The 17,172-nt window shown below is 45.3% G+C and overlaps 1 protein-coding gene across 1 annotated transcript in view; it reads right to left on the bottom strand.

Annotated features, from left to right (window-relative positions):
* The window catches only part of HIP1 (huntingtin interacting protein 1), a 375,550-nt gene that overhangs the window by 305,391 nt on the left and 52,987 nt on the right, over nucleotides 1-17,172 (bottom strand). Inside the window, exon 2 of the mRNA XM_069226771.1 lies at nucleotides 11,684-11,747. Within this exon, the coding sequence (XP_069082872.1) occupies nucleotides 11,684-11,747 (64 nt within the window). The remainder of the gene's footprint in view (nucleotides 1-11,683; nucleotides 11,748-17,172) is intronic.

The following is a 17,172-nucleotide window of genomic DNA, read 5'->3' as shown; positions in this document are numbered from 1 at the left end:
GTTATAAAAATTAATTAAATATAATGTTGGACCCCTTTTATACACCCCCCACCTGAAAATGATTATTGTGTGCTTCTACACAACCCCCTGCCAGCGTGTTGACCAATACAGCCAACCCACCTGACACACGGCCTGATTGAGACAGAATTGCTGGGATGTTATGGCCTACAAACCGATCAATAGCAAAGTTATCTATTGCCCAGGTTTTCTGGAACATTAAAATATCATATTGTCTAATAAAAAATAAACCTCAATCTGGTATGATGATCTTTGATTGTAAACTGTCCACATTCCAACTCAGAATTTTCAGCGTGGGAGCATATCCACTATATAACTGTGCACATCAGACCATGACAAATATTTCTGCTTCTGAGCACATACGGGTGTTTTACTCCAGTCAACATTACCTTACCAAGTGTCATGTGTATGTGTGTATGTTTAAGTTCATGTTACTTTTCGATGATGATAAAAACAAATCCTCCTTTCAACCTTTGTCTCATCCTGCCTCTCTCGGACTCATCTCAAATCTTTCTATCTACCATGAACCCCCAAACATCCTTCTCAAACTCTCTCCTTTTTTACCTATGCCACACAACAAGCACACACCACCCTTTTACAAAAAAACAAATACTTCCCCATTACAACCCACTCCAATCATTCTACTGCTACTCCAATCTCTAATAAACAAGACAAGAAATCAAGAGCACAAACTTAACGCAACTAATGTAAGTAGACAAAAAAAAAACACAAACAAAATTGACTGACTTACTATTAACCAAACATCTTGGGTTCCAGAGTAGCATGCTACTCGCAACAAAGCACTTCAGTGCCTTGTCAGGGTTTGTAAGTGCATTAAAAATACAATTACAATGGCTGGCCCACACACATGAGTGAATTCGTCTGGCACCGGGCTACACCTCACCGTCCGTGCCACTAAACAATAGCAGCGTGGAAGAACTTCAGGGCTCCATCTCCAGTCAGTCAGTCAGTCAGTCTCCCCTGTTTGTAACACTTCACTGTATTTACCATGAGCGCGCTTGCAGGTCAGCTGTTGAACTATCACTAAGGAAGTGTCCAGCTGTGCCAGGCTGCCACTGGCCCACAAGCAGCGCAAGACCCCTTATAAAAAGTGCATGTGCTTGTAGTGTGCTGTGTACATTATAAAGCAGTGTTGTGTGCTGTACATCACAGTGCTTTCCCATAAAAAAAAGTTTGACTGTCATTCTAAGAAGCGTGTGCTGCCCAAGCGCAAGGGACTTCTATGAAAGGTATAGGACAAGGAATGGCAAAGCCAATAGATATCGCCTGCTTACGCAAGGTATCAGCTTTGTCAATGCTTTGGCCATATGGTACAGCACCCTGTCATAGCAGGTTTTTTTTTTTTTTTGTGTGCAAATGGGGCTGGAGGGAACACAGAGGGAGGAGGGATGAGGCTTAATCACAGAAAGATTGGAGCACCTAACAAAAAGAGCAGTGGAATGGCACAAAGAAGGAAGCTTGTGGTTGAAGCAAACAAATGACAGTGACAATGAAGCCAACCAATGGCAAGCAATGGGTAGACTAAGCCCACTGTAAAGAAAGCAAAAGATCTCACAAGCGACAGCGTTTGTGCTGTCTTGGGTGAGACCTAAAAAGTAGTTCTCTAACTGTGAGAAGTGGAAGGCTGCAACTCGGCCAATCTAAACCATGGAGGGTGGGCTCTCGGGGAGGCACAAACAAAATAGGATGACGTAGGAAGGCAAGCCACTGTATAGGAAGCAAGCAAATCAGTATGTAAACTAAGCCAACCAATGGCAGCTAGAGGTCGGCCTTACGTCCACTATATGTTTTTGGTATGGGACACACAAGCTGGTAAGCAAGACCTACAAATGTTAAAAGGCCAAGCAAGGAAAGGCCAAGCATGTACAACTGATTCAGTATGCTGTCTCCCTGTTGCGAAATACATGACTCAAGTGTTCTTCTTGTGCATCAACAAGACAATTCATATCCACTATGCCACAAAGCCCAAGGAAACAGATAGGTTTCACTTTGCCCACCACAAGCTATGCCAACATTTTGCCAATTTAAATACTGAAAGACTGTTCTACATTTTTGCTTAGAGACAGAACTACTATCACATGGCTGAGCAAGTTTGTGCCACAGCAGGGCAAAAATACACACACACCAGAGCAGGCAACAACACTACAATCTTTCCTAAAACTCGACAAGATTCATCCTCTGTGGTAGCAGGGGAAACTTCCCCCACACACACAAAAGACTTATAGCAAAAGCTCCTCTATGCAGGTAAGTCACACTAGCTGCCCCTGTAGGGTCTCTAACCAATGACCTAACATGACGATTGCATGAAATCATCGAGTCCTGTACTGCAGACTCGCCTGAGCACACAAAGGGTGAGATATAGCTGTGGCACAAGAGGTAGCCGGACGCCAGACTCGTAGCCATGGTGCTCTAGAGCAGAGCGAGAGATGGAGGGGCCAAAGTTGTACTGGTGTTAACGGTAGAGGTATTTCACACCACACTCCCTGCGGCAGGGTGAAGTCCTAGTTAGACTGAGCATGGCATGGGCAAGAGATTACTCACCACTACTGATCCTATGAAAACCCGCGGTCTTTCGGCTGCTTCACACCCGGGCACCGGCAGAATGCCAAGGGCAAGCTATCCCGCAAACAGGCAACCTCTCCGGGCACGGGACACTCCAGCCTGCCCGCTGCCAGGCCGCGTGGAGCTGCAGCAGCTGCACACCGTGCCAGGGCACGTACCATCTCATTGCATAGAAAGAACTGACAAGAGCCACGAGCTCTGTGACAGATGCACTGATGGACGTCGGTCTCCATTAATAAATTGTTTAAGGAAATTCTGAAGGTTCCTTAATAATCTTGGACATGCAACTCGTGTAGATTCAATTCCTTTATTAACATGGCAGCCACACTGCTCCCCATGGAGGGTGAATTTGTGCACTCCATGATCAATCTTTGCCTTGATAACAAAAGACACTGTCAGCAGAGTTAAGGTATGTGATGCATCAAATTACTTCCTGCTGTGGAGTCCCTTTATTGCCTGATGCCCGAACAGTTTTTTTCTAGAGGTAATAAAGTACTAATACGCCAACAGGTAACACAGGTATCATGGCTCAGAGTCCACAACCGACAGACGGGTATTTCCTGATTATACTTCTGATGTGGAAGTCAACCTGCATCGCTCCTTGCACCCGTCTGCACCTTAGGACACCGCAACGGCACGCTGAGGCTGCGCTGAGGTCTAATAAGTCCAACGCTCCGCCGTAAGCTCATCCTTTGGATGTCAATGTAGGAGTATGTAGTGTTGATGATACACTGAGCTCCGGTGCGACAACCTGGAGTGGTGAAAGCAGAAAGCGATGGTGGTAGGAAACCGTGTAGGCTTTAATGCCAGTTCCGTGGGATCATGTATGACGTAGGAGGTGTCCTACATACAGAGTCCATACCACAACACACCTCTCACCACTCCTCCCTCCTTCTGCGTCAGTGGCTGCGAATGTGACAATCCGACATCAGGCCCTTCACTTAAAGTGAGAGCCAATTAAGACTTTGTTTAGTCATATTTATATCAATATTAGACCAACTTTCTTTTCAGCCTCAACTTTTAAACAGAACACGTTCAAGCTCAGTGTATTAGAGAAATTACTTCCTGCTGAGATGTGTTTTAGAATCTTTGTCTCACAAAATTACACCTTATATTTGTAAACCCAACAAACATCTGGCCTTGCTTTCTCCTCAACGACAGTCACATAAAGTAAAACTCTCAAGTCTACACTAATTTTTAAATATGTTCCATTACAAAACATAACCTAATTATTTGTCATCACCAACGACAATTACACTTAATTAGTCTGTAAATACTGCAATACAGATTCATGGATTCAAAAACAGCAAGATAAGACCCATGATACAAGATTTAAACTTATATACGGACTTTGGGCCTTGTATGTTCTCTTTTCAACAAAATCTTGGAGGAAATACTGAATGTTAACAGCTTTTCTGAGCCCCTTGTAGATCTTTTCCTCCTCCAACTACCCTAGTGAGTTTTGTTTCCTTTAGATTGGAACCCAAGAATTCTGAGGATAAACAGTTTGCATCATTCTAACTCATGGGTTTTGGAACCGAAACACAGAGAGCATTTTGTTTCCTTTCAATTGAATGTGGGGCTAACCCCAACAATTTCTGCAACTTATCTGAGGAACCGAGTAGGATTTAGCTGCCGCAGAGCACTCATCAGTCAGTGTCTTCTTTTAGACCTCAAAGCCATTAACACTCTAATCTAACGGGTAGACACAGTTAACGGCGGTGTCTGATTTGCCACCGTCAAGCCTGTTTTTCATGAAGTACTGGAACATCTATTGTCAGTAAATGCCTTCCTTGGCATGGTTACCCCCCTGACTTTTTGCCTTTGGTTGATACCAGTTATGATTGAAAGTGTGCTGGAACCCTGCTAACCAGGCCCCAGCAGCAGTGTTCTTTCCCTAAACTGTACCTTTGTTCCCACAATTGGTACAGCCCTGGCACACAGATAAGTCCCTTGTAAATGGTACCCCTGGTACCAAGGGCCCTGTTGCCAGGGAAGGTCTCTAAGGGCTGCAGCATGTCTTATGCCACCCTGGGGACCCCTCACTCAGCACATGCACACTGCCTCACAGCTTGTGTGTGCTGGTGGGGAGAAAATGCATAGTCAACATGGCACTCCCCTCAGATTGCCATGGCCACCTCACACTGCCTGTGGCATAGGTAAGTCACCCCTCTAGCAGGCCTTACAGCCCTAAGGCAGGGTGCACTATACCACAGGTGAGGGCATATGTGCATGAGCACTATGCCACTACATTGTCTAAGCAAAACCTTAGACATTGTAAGTGCAGGGTAGCCATAAAGAGTATATGGTCTGGGAGTTTGTCAACCACAAACTCCACAGTTCCATAATGGCTACACTGAAATCTGGGAAGTTTGGTATCAAACTTCTCAGCACAATAAATTCACACTGATGCCAGTGTGGGATTTATTGTAAAATACACCTAGAGGGCATCTTAGAGATGCCTCCTGAATACCAGTCCGACTCCTAGTGCTAGGCTGACCAGTTTCTGCCAGCCTGCCACAACCATACGAGTTTCAGGCCACATGGGGTGAGTGCCTTTGTCACTCTGTGGCCAGGAACAAAGCCTGTACCGGGTGGAGGTGCTTCTCACATCCCCCAGCAGGAGCTGTAACACCTGGAGGTGAGCCTCAAAGGCTCATGCCTTTTGTTACAGCACCCCAGGGCATCCCAGCTAATGGAGATGCCCCCCCTCCTGCCACTGCCCCCACTTTTGGCGGAAAGGCAGGAGAGGATAATGAGAAAAACAAGGAGGAGTCACCCACCAGTCAAGACAGCCCCTAAGGTGTCCTGAGCTGAGGTGACCCCTGCCTTTAGAAATCCTCCATCTTGAGTTTGGAGGATCCCCCCGATAGGAATAGGGATGTTCCCCCCTCCCCTCAGGGGGGTGGCACAAAGAGGGTGTAGCCACCCTCCAGGACAGTAGCCATTGGTTACTGCCCCCAGACCTAAACACACCCCTAAATTTAGCATTTGGGGGCGACCTTGAACCCAGGAAATCAGATTCCTGCAACCTACACAAAGAAGAAGGACTGCTGACCTGAAGGCCTTGATGAGACGACAACTCGAGCTCCAGAGAACAGACACTGCAAAGAGGACTCTCAGGCGACTGCAACGCCGTGAGTAACCTGAGTCGACCCCCCTCCATCCCCCCACAGCGACGCCTGCAGAGAGGATCCAGAGGCTCCCCCTGACCGCGACTGCCTGGTAACAAGGAACCAGACTCCTGGACCAAGCACTGCAACCGCAGATCCCAGGACCGAGAGGAACCAATCTCCAGTGCAGGAGTGACCAGCAGGCTGCCCTCTTCTTAGCCCAGTCGGTGGCTGGCCCGAGAAGCCCCCCTGTGCCCTACCTGCATCGCCAGAGTGACCCCCGGGTCCCTCCTTTGCTTTCAATAGCAAACCAGACGCCTACTTTGCACACTGAACCCAGCCACCCCGGTGCCACTGAGGGTGTGTTTTGTGTGCTTGTTCCCCCCCCCCCCCCCCCAAGTGCTCTACAAAACCCCCCTGGTCTGCTACTCGAGGACACAGGTGCTTACCTGCTAGCAGAATGGAACAGGAGCACCCCTGTTCTCCATAGACGCCTATGTTTTTTGGGCCCTCCTTTGACCTCTGCACCTGACCGGCCCTGTGTTGCTGGTGCAGTGACTTTGGGTTGCCTTGAACCCCCAACGGTGGACTGCCTATGCCCAGGAGACTGACTGTTTAAGTGCTTTACTTACCTGAGAAACCTAACCAAACTTACCTCCCGCAGGAACTGTTGATTTTGGCACTGTGTCCACTTTTAAAATAGCTTATTGCCATTTTAACCTAAACTGTGTGTACTACTGTTTTAAATCAAAGTTCTCTACTTACCTGTGTGAAGTACCTTGCATTTTATGTACTTACCTCAAATCTTGAATCTTGTGGTTCTAAAATAAATTAAGAAAATATATTTTTCTGTATAAAAACTATTGGCCCGGAATTAAGTCTTTGAGAGTGCGTTCCTCATTTATTGCCTGTGTGTGTACAACAAATGCTTAACACTACCCTCTGATAAGCCTACTGCTCGACCACACTACCACAAAATAGAGCATTAGAATTGTCTACTTTTGCCACTATCAACCTCTAAGGGGAACCCTTGTACTCTGTGCACGATATCTCTCACGTTCAGATAATATATACAGAGCCAACTGCCTACATCTATCGATAGACCTTTCTGCAGCATGTCTATTATCTGATCCCTTTTCTCTTTCTTGGTGGCTGTGGTTGATGCTTCTGTCGAAGCCCATTTAATCCTGAGTCCTGATAAGGTTTGTCTTTTACTTTTTATATTAGCTTGATCTGATTTAGCGGACTGATGATGCTTGTTCATAGTAGTCATTTAGAATTACCAAAGTTACGATATTGAAATTCAGTAGGCAATGTTTCTGGATATCTACTGTGGCAGGAGCTCCTTAGTGACCCTGCCATTTCAGGCCCAGGCCCAAAGGCTCTGACACATCCACCTTCCATCATACACATCCTACAGCCCAGCCAGAGAAGGGACTGAGGGAAAGACTAACACTGGGAAACTGGTAACCATGCAACTCCGTCTTCCGCAAATAACATTAGCGAGGAGGTCAGTCTGAACGGTGACCCAAAAGCGTGGAACACCAGAGACGCACATTCCAATACGACATGGGCATTCATGCCCCCCTCATCGCCAGGCTGACATAGGGCACACCCTCCTCCACTACACAGCATTTCTTCTGGCCTTAGACAGCCGGTACTATCCCAATGCAAAACTGAAGGTTTTTATCTCATGAGATGACCCAGGATGGAATTAGAGTGATTCCATTAATCCAGGTCTGTAAACTAGCGCAGGCAAATAAGTCACTAGAACAACTGAACATGAAAAAAGAATAGTTACTGTAAGATGTAATACTTCAACTGACTATTTCAGATCATCTCTTCAGAATTCATATTATGTTGAATTGATCGGTGTCTCCAAAGACGCTGCTTTTTCATCTCCCTTTCGCTACATCTAAAATGTTCTTTCTCATTTGTAAACTTATAACTGGCTGTCCCAGAAACTCAAGCAATACCGTAGTGTTCCTGCTCACTAAGTCAAAGATGAATACTGTTGTGGCTGTTCCACAAGGACCATGAGATCACATATAACTGGCTCTCCAAACTTGTGAATTCACGACCAATTTGAAATAAAAGATTATATACGTGGTTAAACTGTGCACCAATTAAAAAAAATAATTATGCATTACTGCCCTCAGTTCAGGGTGTAAAAAAAAAATAGAGAGATTAACGACCTCTGGAGAAAGATGCGTTAACAGCTGTTAATTGCTCACATCTCAATCATGGGCACAAGTCAAAGGCACATTAAGTGAAGGGCAGTAACAGCTGTTAAGATCAGACCACATATGGGCAATAAGACCATTAGCACCTATTGACCTAACCTCACCTAAACAAGTTAGCTCGGCTAGTTTAGACAGTTACAAGATGGCTCCATGACAGCGGGCACATTGTTATATTTCCGTCAAAAAATGTACTTTCTTTCAAGGCCAATGTTATTTCGTAATTTGATGCAATTGTTTAAACTGGGGTGAACCAAGACATCTGGATCCCAAGGTTTAAATACTCATCTACTACTCATGTTTTACAGCTTCCTGGTAGTAATATAAATTGCAACATTTTTTTTTAAAGTGCAACAATAGAACGGTTTGGTTAAAATACACGTATTTTGAAGTAGAATTAAATTAGAAATACTTATTCCAAACCATCCCAGAACGGCTTTCCAAGGGATGAGCGGCTTTCGAATAAATACTATAGACTATTGCTTTTATAGTTTCAATATATATTCCATACTTTACAAAAGACGTATGAGTGAATAGCTACAACTGTATTTAATAAACAACCTCAACCTCTGGCCCAGTCTGATAGGGACCCATGGTACCCCAAACTTATGAGACCTACTATGAGACATGCAAGCTCAAGCCTTCTGCTCCAGATATAAATAAATAAAAACATGGTGAGTAGACAACCTCAGAAGCCTAAAGACAGCTACCCAGCGAGCAGAAATAACCTCAGGAGCCCCACTCCATCCTGACAGCAGAAATCCATGGTAAGAGATGAGACTTTGGGACAGCTGCAACAGCCTGACAACAGGACCCACTGTTAGGTGAGATACAGCCTTGGAAGCCTTTACCTTTGCTTGACAACAAAAAAAAATCCACCATGAAAAGGAAATGACAGGGCCACTACCTCAGCCTGAAAGCCAACCTAACAACACAACCACAGCCAGGTGACAAATAGGCTTGCAAGGCCTGCTCCGCCCTGGTAACAGACCCAAAGTCAAAAGCAAGACTTCGGGACCGCTACCGTAGCCTTACAACAGAGACCCACAATGAGCTCCAAATCAGCATGTAAGAGAGTCATGGGGTGATGTGTGCATGTCCATCCCGAGATTTCTGTGAGCATGTACTATCTATTAAAACCTCTAATGACAACTGAAAACTGTACATTTTACACAACCTAATCGAAAGAGGGGGGGAAGGGGAGGAGAGAAAGGAAAGACCCTCGTTTTCTCAAAAAATGTCCTAACAATTTTGCACAACCCTTAAGGGTTTCAGTTGGAAGTGACAAAGCTTTTCTTATTACTATGTATAGTAACATTCTTAACAACAGCTCCTTGCAACACAGCTGCCTCGCCATCCACATGCAGCCCAATGCCAGAATTCAGATTTCCTTTTTTTTTTAATACACCCAAAAAATAAAGAGAGGCGCAGCTAAGAGCTGACCAAGATGGCTGCTCCCTGCTGAAGCTCTGCGCAAGTGCTGGCATCCCCCACTGGCTTCCCCGTCCGCTGTGGAGAACTGGGGGCCTCTCTGTGGTAGCGAGGCACAACAAATGCCCATCCTGGAGGCCTGATCAAACTGATTTGGTGCTTCGCGCAGCAGGCCAGGCAGTGTGGCAGTGGAGAGCAGCTGCCCTGCAGATCATGGAGTTGGAGCCCAGGCACTGGAGGTGTGGTGCGGCTGAGCCCTGTCGAATGAGCCTTATCGAAGGAGACCTGTGAGTTGACAGCAGCGTTTTCCCACCTCCACGTTGAGTGGGAGCAGGCAATGAGTAGTGGGGTTTTCACCAACACTTAAACCCTCCTTAGAATTGAGTCATACATGATGTGAAATTAATAGGGCCCAGATATGGAGAGAGACTACAAAGCTTTGTGATGCTTTTTCCTGACAGTTGAAGATTTGAGGGTGCAGTTTGGATACATATCATTGCATTCCGATAGACCAAGCTGGGAAGGCAACCGGGAGGATCTTAAATTGTAAGGCCGCTCCCAGGAATGTGTAAAAAAACTCTAAAATTGGGTTAGAGCTGTGATTGGATTGTTTAGTCCTACGCAGCTGAGCTATGCTTAGTGATATTCCTGGTTTGCTCATTTGTACAAAGAGCCTCAGTCTATCCCTAGTTCTAATCCTGCAACAACCCAAGCTGTACAATTTTGCACCAAGTCACTGGCACCATCCATGTTTTCAATTGTATGTTAGACTAAGACTAAGATATGAGTGCCAATTAAGATTCCTAGTACTCTGCTACTATTTTGACTACAAACCAGCGACGGACCCACATGACTTTCTCTAATAAATCTTCAGCTCACCAGCTTGTGGGATGCCCTAAGCCAGCCCTGAAGGCAAATATATAACATTTTTTCTGAAGGAAATATCTGTTATTGGGGCAACTCGGTCTACAATGGACACCAAGAGGACAGACTTGGCATTTGAGGTGAAATCAATAGGGCAGGAGATTTCCACTTTCCAAGTCAGGCTGGACAAAGCAGACCGGTGGCTACAGGCAGCAGAACTGAGCTTAATATTATTATTTATTCTTGACTAATGCGTTACGACTACTGACACAGCACCTCCAATAGGAAGAAAAAAAAAACATTAATTGTAGATGCATTATTCAAAGGTGAACGAAGAGGCTTGGGATCTGCCTCTCTTTTTGAAGTACTAGAATGGGGTGTTCTGGGAGTGCAGCTAAGTATGCCTGGCTTGTAGCCACTGTTCCACACCTAAGCTAACAGCAAGTTCCTAGCAGACCACCTTAGGACCGCTGCAATAGGCCAACAAAAAACACTGATGAGGTGAAATATACAGCGACGGAATCTCAGCTTCAACCGGAGACCAAAGGTTTGTGAGAAACAGTCTCAAGACCTTTGACCTGATTTTAGACCTCAGTACCTCTGGTCTAGCCACACCGAGACCCAATCATAAGGTAAGAAGCAAGATCTTAGGATCTCTGCCCCAACCAAATCAGAGACTCATGGTGAGGTGAGACAAGAGCTGAGGACCTCTGCCCCAGAGAGACCACAGAGACCCATGGTGAGGTGAGAAACAAGACCTCGGGACCCCTGTCCAACCCAGATCATAGGAATTCATGGTGAGAAACAAGAACAAGACCACAGGGATTCATGGTGAGGTGAGAAATAAGACCTCAGGGCCTCTGGTCGAATCAGACCACAGACACCCATGGTGAGGTGGAATACAACCTCAGAATCTCTGGCCCAACAAGGAAAAAATAGACAAATGGTAAAGTCAAGTATATGTCCAAAGGCTTCTGCCTCAGCCTGACCACACTGACCATTGGTGAAGTAAAAAACAACCCACGGGCCTCTATCCAAACCAGATCACAGACGCTAACAGCAAAGTCTACTTTTAGAAGACAGATGAAAACTATGATTCCAAGGACCCCAGAAGGGCATACGCCACCTGATATTGAATGATGGACATTTGTTCTACTACGGCCTTTTGCATACAAGTCAGCCGGTCATATGAAGCGTTCACTTTCAGCACGAAGATTTGAGATGGTTTGGCTTGCTTATGGCTAGGAGGCCACTTAGCTGGAATGTGATTTTTCCAAACATCCCTTGCTCTAAATGCATGCCTACATGTCTTTACTGTCCCCCTGCTCTTGGAGCCCTTCTACGCCACCCGGCCTGAACAGGTCGGCCAGATGCAGGCGTCCCTGCCGCGCTTCCTCTCATCCATTTCTGTGCTGGAACAACATCAAAGGATATTTCGGGCATGCTTCTCCTTCACAGCTACTTCCTGCGTGTTAATGGCCTTATTAATGCTGATAGTCTGAAAAAGACAAGAGGGAAGGGGGAGATGAAAAGAGCCGTTAATGAAAAGGCATCAACAGAGCTACACAAGGGATCCTTTCCTCACAGATTCACATCCTCTCTCCCACAAGCGGGCACACACAGGCACCATTGGCACAAGCTCTAAGCACCTGCCAGTCACTGAAGACATTGGCCCACTTGGGGAAATTTACATCAGAGAGCATTCAGCCCTTGCAGAGGCAGAGGCTTGGTGCATAGTTAGTTCCACGCAATGCGTGTTGCAAGCCTCAAGACTAATGCACATGTACACAGAATTCTTTAATCTTAAGTCTCAAGACAAGAGTTGCCTAACTCCCTGCCAAAAGCACATGTAAGAAACTGTGAGAGGTCTGGGCTGACCCCCTTACCTCCCCCACCCTTAGAACATGTCTATTGGGAAATTAGGAGATTTCCTTAAGGGTTACACTGCTACAGGTGGGAAGAATCATTCACAATGTCCCCCTGACGCTCCACCATCCCTGTTGTCTTTTCAGAGGTAAAGGCCTGTTGATAAATTGCAGTCTCACTCAGGGACTTTGGGCTCCGCCATCTCTGGGTCGAGCAGCTATCTGGAGCGAAAACAAGGCCCGGTCTACGCTCGGCAGCTTCCGGTTAAAACACTTCCTGGTGCTGTCAAAGGACAGGACCCTCCGGTCCTGCGGTGAATTGAAATCACTGTACAGAGCTTCCTGTCTGGGCAGCCGTGATCCAAGCAGGATCCAATCACAGCCTCTTTATCATCATCAGTCCCCGGTAGAGAAGGAAGCAGGTGGCATTAGAGGACACAGTGTCCCAACCCCGGCACAGCAGAGCTTCCTGTACACACTGGGAGAATCCATGGCCAGAAAAAGGCTCCATGGCAGGAAAGTACCACGTTTCCAGTCCTGCCATTCATTGGACAACATAATGCATTCTGGATACTGTAGCCTTAGTTCGCTTCAACTGATTCATTTTTTAGAATGTAAACCACAGGTCTGGAAACACGGTGTCAATGAGGAAGGTGGCAACATCAAGGGAATGACCTTCATGAACCTTGAGCTCTAGTCAATCTAGGACATCCATGAGGTGGTCCCTGTAAAGGAAACCGCTGAGCCCACTTCACTTCACTCCCCTTTAACCTCTAGAGTGTTCGACAGAGAGGCCTATGCCTGAAGGGCAGGAGACTGCAGACACTTCTGACCTCTGCAAGAAACCCGTCCTGCGAAAGGCAAGTTAGAGATGCTCTGCTTCCATAGAGAGGCCAGGTACTGGGCATGGACAATGAGGTCCTCTCAAGCATCACAATCGCCTCCTGTCACCTCACTATCCCTCCTCCAACGAAGTCCCGCTGCTCCTCTAAAGGTCCCCCTTTCTACCCATTATCTCTCCTTCCTCATCTGCCACAGACAAGTTTCAATTCCACCCTCTTCATATTCTGTTTTTACTTCACCATTCCTACCATGACAACCCTAAAGACTATTATTCTCCTTAAGTCTTGACTATATTTCTCCATTGTTTTCACGTCTTCCGACGTCTCTCCCGTGTTATGTGCATTTGTAAAGCGCACTATCGCTCATGAGTGCCTAGCCCCGCCTGTGGTAGGTTGACGAGGTCTTCAGGTTCCCGGGGAATTCAAGAAGAGAGGACAAGGCTCTGATGCGGAGTGGAGGGTCGTTCCATGCTCTTCTCACGCTTCTTTTCCTCCTTCCACCCTCTCACTCCCTCACCATCCCCTTTCTCTTACAATTCTCCTGTCACTTTAAGTCACTTTTCCCTACCACTCTTGCCTCTCTCCAGCGACATTCTTCCCACATCCCCCCTTCTGGAAGGTGTTTCCTTCTCAATCTATAAAAGAATCTCACTTCCGCCGGCTGCTCCCTCCTTCCACTCCTGTCAGGCTTCCCTGTCTAAATGTAGCTCACGCAGTGACTCTCCTGGCCTTGCACGTGCTAGACAGCTTCTGCGTGTATAATGTTTTTATCCTAAGTGTGGTAATTAAGATTTTTTTTCCTAGACTGGCAGCTGCTCCTGCTCTTGTTTCAGATTTCGCCTTAGATCCCAGCTTCTGCCTGAAATACATTTACTTTCTGGCTTTAGGACTAAGGCTGGGAACCCACAGGTGGTTCAAGTCTCCTGTTTTGGAGAAGGCCAAGTACCTGACGCCTGGGGCTCCATGTGCTGGCCCTCGTGTGCTGCCGGGCCAGGGGTTTGCATATATACCAGAGTTTTTATTTTTTACCCTTCGACCCCCAGTTTCCCCATTTCTTTTTCAAATGTGCTTGAAATGCCATACCTTTCTTTTTACAGATGCCAAGATTGCCACATTCCTCAAAGAAGGCAAAACCAGCCTTACAGGTAAGACTGTATGTTTTTAGGTCGAGCAAGCAAACGCTCTCATGTGATGTAATCTATCTGTGGGCTTTTAACCACGCCCACCGCCTTCATGAACCATGAGCTCTAGTCAGTCTGTAAAGGGGATCCATGAACTGGTCCCTCAAGAAGGAAACAGTTGAGCCCACTGAACTTCACTCTCCTTTAACCTCTGGAGTGTTACAACAGAAAGGCCTTTGCCTGAAGAGCAAAAGACTGCAGACACTTCTGACCTCTGCAAGAAACACATCCTGTGAAAGAAAAGGTAGAGCTGCTCTGCTTCCATAGAGAGGCCATGTACTGGGCATGGACAATGAGGTCCTCTCTTGCATCACCATCACTCGTTCATGGGCTTGCCTTTAAAAATGTTTTTTTATCATTGGTAAATGCTTTACATTTGTCCCTCCTTGGGGCAGTTTTGTTACCACCTTGGACACCAACTCTGTTACATGGATAATTACAGGACTGCTGGTACATTTGACTGCGAGTGAACTTCTTTTACCTTATGTGTCTCTCCTTCGTGCTCATGCCGGCCATGGAGCTTTGAATTGGCTTGCTTATGTCAACTGTTTTCATTTTCAATTTATGTGGCACAAAAAGTCCAGTTAAGAATTGACAACCCTAATACTTCTAACTCGAGCAAACGCAAGAACCATTGCATTGCAAATGCTTGTTATGTGTGGGGTGGGTCCAAGTAATAAACAAGCACTAGCAATGCCAGCCAGTTGGCAATCAACATGATTCGCCTTGCCAATAACCATGACCTTTAAAATATGCCGAGATGGCTACGGTGTTGCATGATGATGATCTGTTCACTACAGGCTGACTTAATTTGCATCCAAGACACTTGGAGTGTATCTGATTTCACATGTCCCGGTTATTCGGGTCTATGCATTAAGGCACAACCTTCTACAAAAGGGCAAGCAAAAGGAGGGATTGCTATGTTGTTAAGTAACAATCACAAATGGGAATTTGCTAGTTTTCCAGTCTCCTCAAATTTTTTCCAGATTGTAAGAGTGTACCCAATTTTGGAGAATGGTAGGAAATTTCCCTTGTTAATAGCAAATGCCTATATTCCCCCAGATAAGGATTATGATATAGCTCTATTACATATGTTTGATGATATTTCTGGCATCTGTTTAAATTCACAGGAAAGTGTGTATGAGGTATTGATTATGGGGGATTTAAACTGTAAGATTTCTAACCTATCTCTTTCCACTTTTTGCGATGTAGAGAGGGAAACCGCTCTTAACATCCCACCCATCTTATTCCCTCCCAGAATCCAGCCGAATAAAAGGGGGTATATCTAACTGAAAGAGTTGAAAGCCCTTTGCCATATCATTTTAAATGGGTGCTTCCGTTCAGATTCTCCTGCAGACTATACTCACAAATCATTACAGAATAGTTCCATTATTGACTACTTGCTGGCCTCATACACTATTGCCCAATTAGAGGAGAATATGATCATTATTGATACATCACTTAGTGATCACAAGATCCTTAATTTATCACAAAAAATTCAGTTACCCTCGATAGAGACCTGAAATCTTAAGGCCAAGGGCCTTAAATTTAATGGGAAAATGGATATAATTTATTGGACTCCTGCTAAACTATTATCTGTTAAAGAGGTGCTTGAATGCTCAGTGAGATCTATCAGCGAATGGAGTAGGAATCCGCTAAATTATTTCACCAAACTTATGGGACATATTATTCAAAATGATCAGCCTAAGCGTATAAAGCCCCCACAAAAGAAAGTAAAGTTACCGGTATTATTATTGAAGAGAGAAGTCAATAAATTGTTAAGGAGACTAAATGAATGGGAGTCTATGGATAGGAGTATGAAAATATCACTATTAAAAAGAAGAAGAGCGCAAATGAAGATAAGTATAAGGAAGGAGGAGGCAGATCAGAAGTGGGTCACCCTGAGGGGAGCCGCTGTGACTAAAAACTCCCGTAAATGTTGGGCTATTATTTCTGAAGGGTGTAGAAATCATAATTCCTCTACTGCCCCCGATAGCCGAGGCGGATTGGAGGGAGTATATTCCTATATGCGGAAAATCGGGATATGGAGCCAGTGGAAGTGGACCTGAGCATAAGTAATAGAACTGAATTGAATAGCTTTGGTCCCACCTAGGTTATTGAGCTCAAGGGGTTTATAAAGTCAATGTGGGCATCCGGAGCAATGGGCCCTGATGAGGTCCCGGTGCAGTAATTAAACAGCAACCTCAGCTGTGGGCAAGGATTCTCCATCCTGTCTTCTACGTTTGCTACTTACAAGGTAAAATCCCAGACTCCTTGACAGGGAGTGTCATAGTCCCCCTGTATAAAAAGGGAGATAAATCCCTACCCATAAATTATCGTCAAATCGCGTTGTTGGACGCAACTGGCAAGATATCTGCGAAAAGTATACTGATGCATTTAACCTTTTGGGTTGAGGAAAATGTGATGCTCCCTTTGGAACAAGCAGGTTTTAGAAAGGAACATAAAACCTTGAATAATATTTTATTAATGCAAACTATAAATGAAAAATATGTTCAGATAAGGGGCGAAGTGGTAAATGCTACATTTATAGATTTCTCAACGAATTTTGTCAGGGTAGATAGGAAGATCCTATGGAAGAAATCATATGAGCTGGGTGTTCCACCAAATCTGTTACGTTTGGTCATACCTTTTCAATCCTCAACCTGGTGCAAAGTTCTTCTTGGAAGAAAGCAGGGTCTGTCTTCAGAATTCACTACAAAAAATGGACGGTAGCAAAGTTGTTTATTGGCTCCTTTGCTCTTTTCTTTATATATTTATGACCTGCCTGACTCTTTATCGAATGCTGATGGCTTTGCACCCAAAATTGGAGGATGTTCTATCTCCTGCCTCTTATACGCTGATATAGTAGTGATTGACCTCACTCTGAAAGGTCTAAAGCAGCGCCTGGCTGCTTTAAATCAATACACTATGCAGCTTCATTTGAAAATTAATATATCTAAGTCTCAAGTAGTATGCTTCCTAGGGAAAAGGTCTGGTTAAAAAAAAAGAAAAACATTTCTTGGTTCCTGGGTCAA

Source organism: Pleurodeles waltl, chromosome 3_2 (assembly GCF_031143425.1).
Source record: "Pleurodeles waltl isolate 20211129_DDA chromosome 3_2, aPleWal1.hap1.20221129, whole genome shotgun sequence".
In the NCBI taxonomy this organism is placed as follows: Eukaryota; Metazoa; Chordata; class Amphibia; order Caudata; family Salamandridae; genus Pleurodeles; species Pleurodeles waltl.
This window is presented reverse-complemented; position numbering and strand designations above follow the sequence as displayed.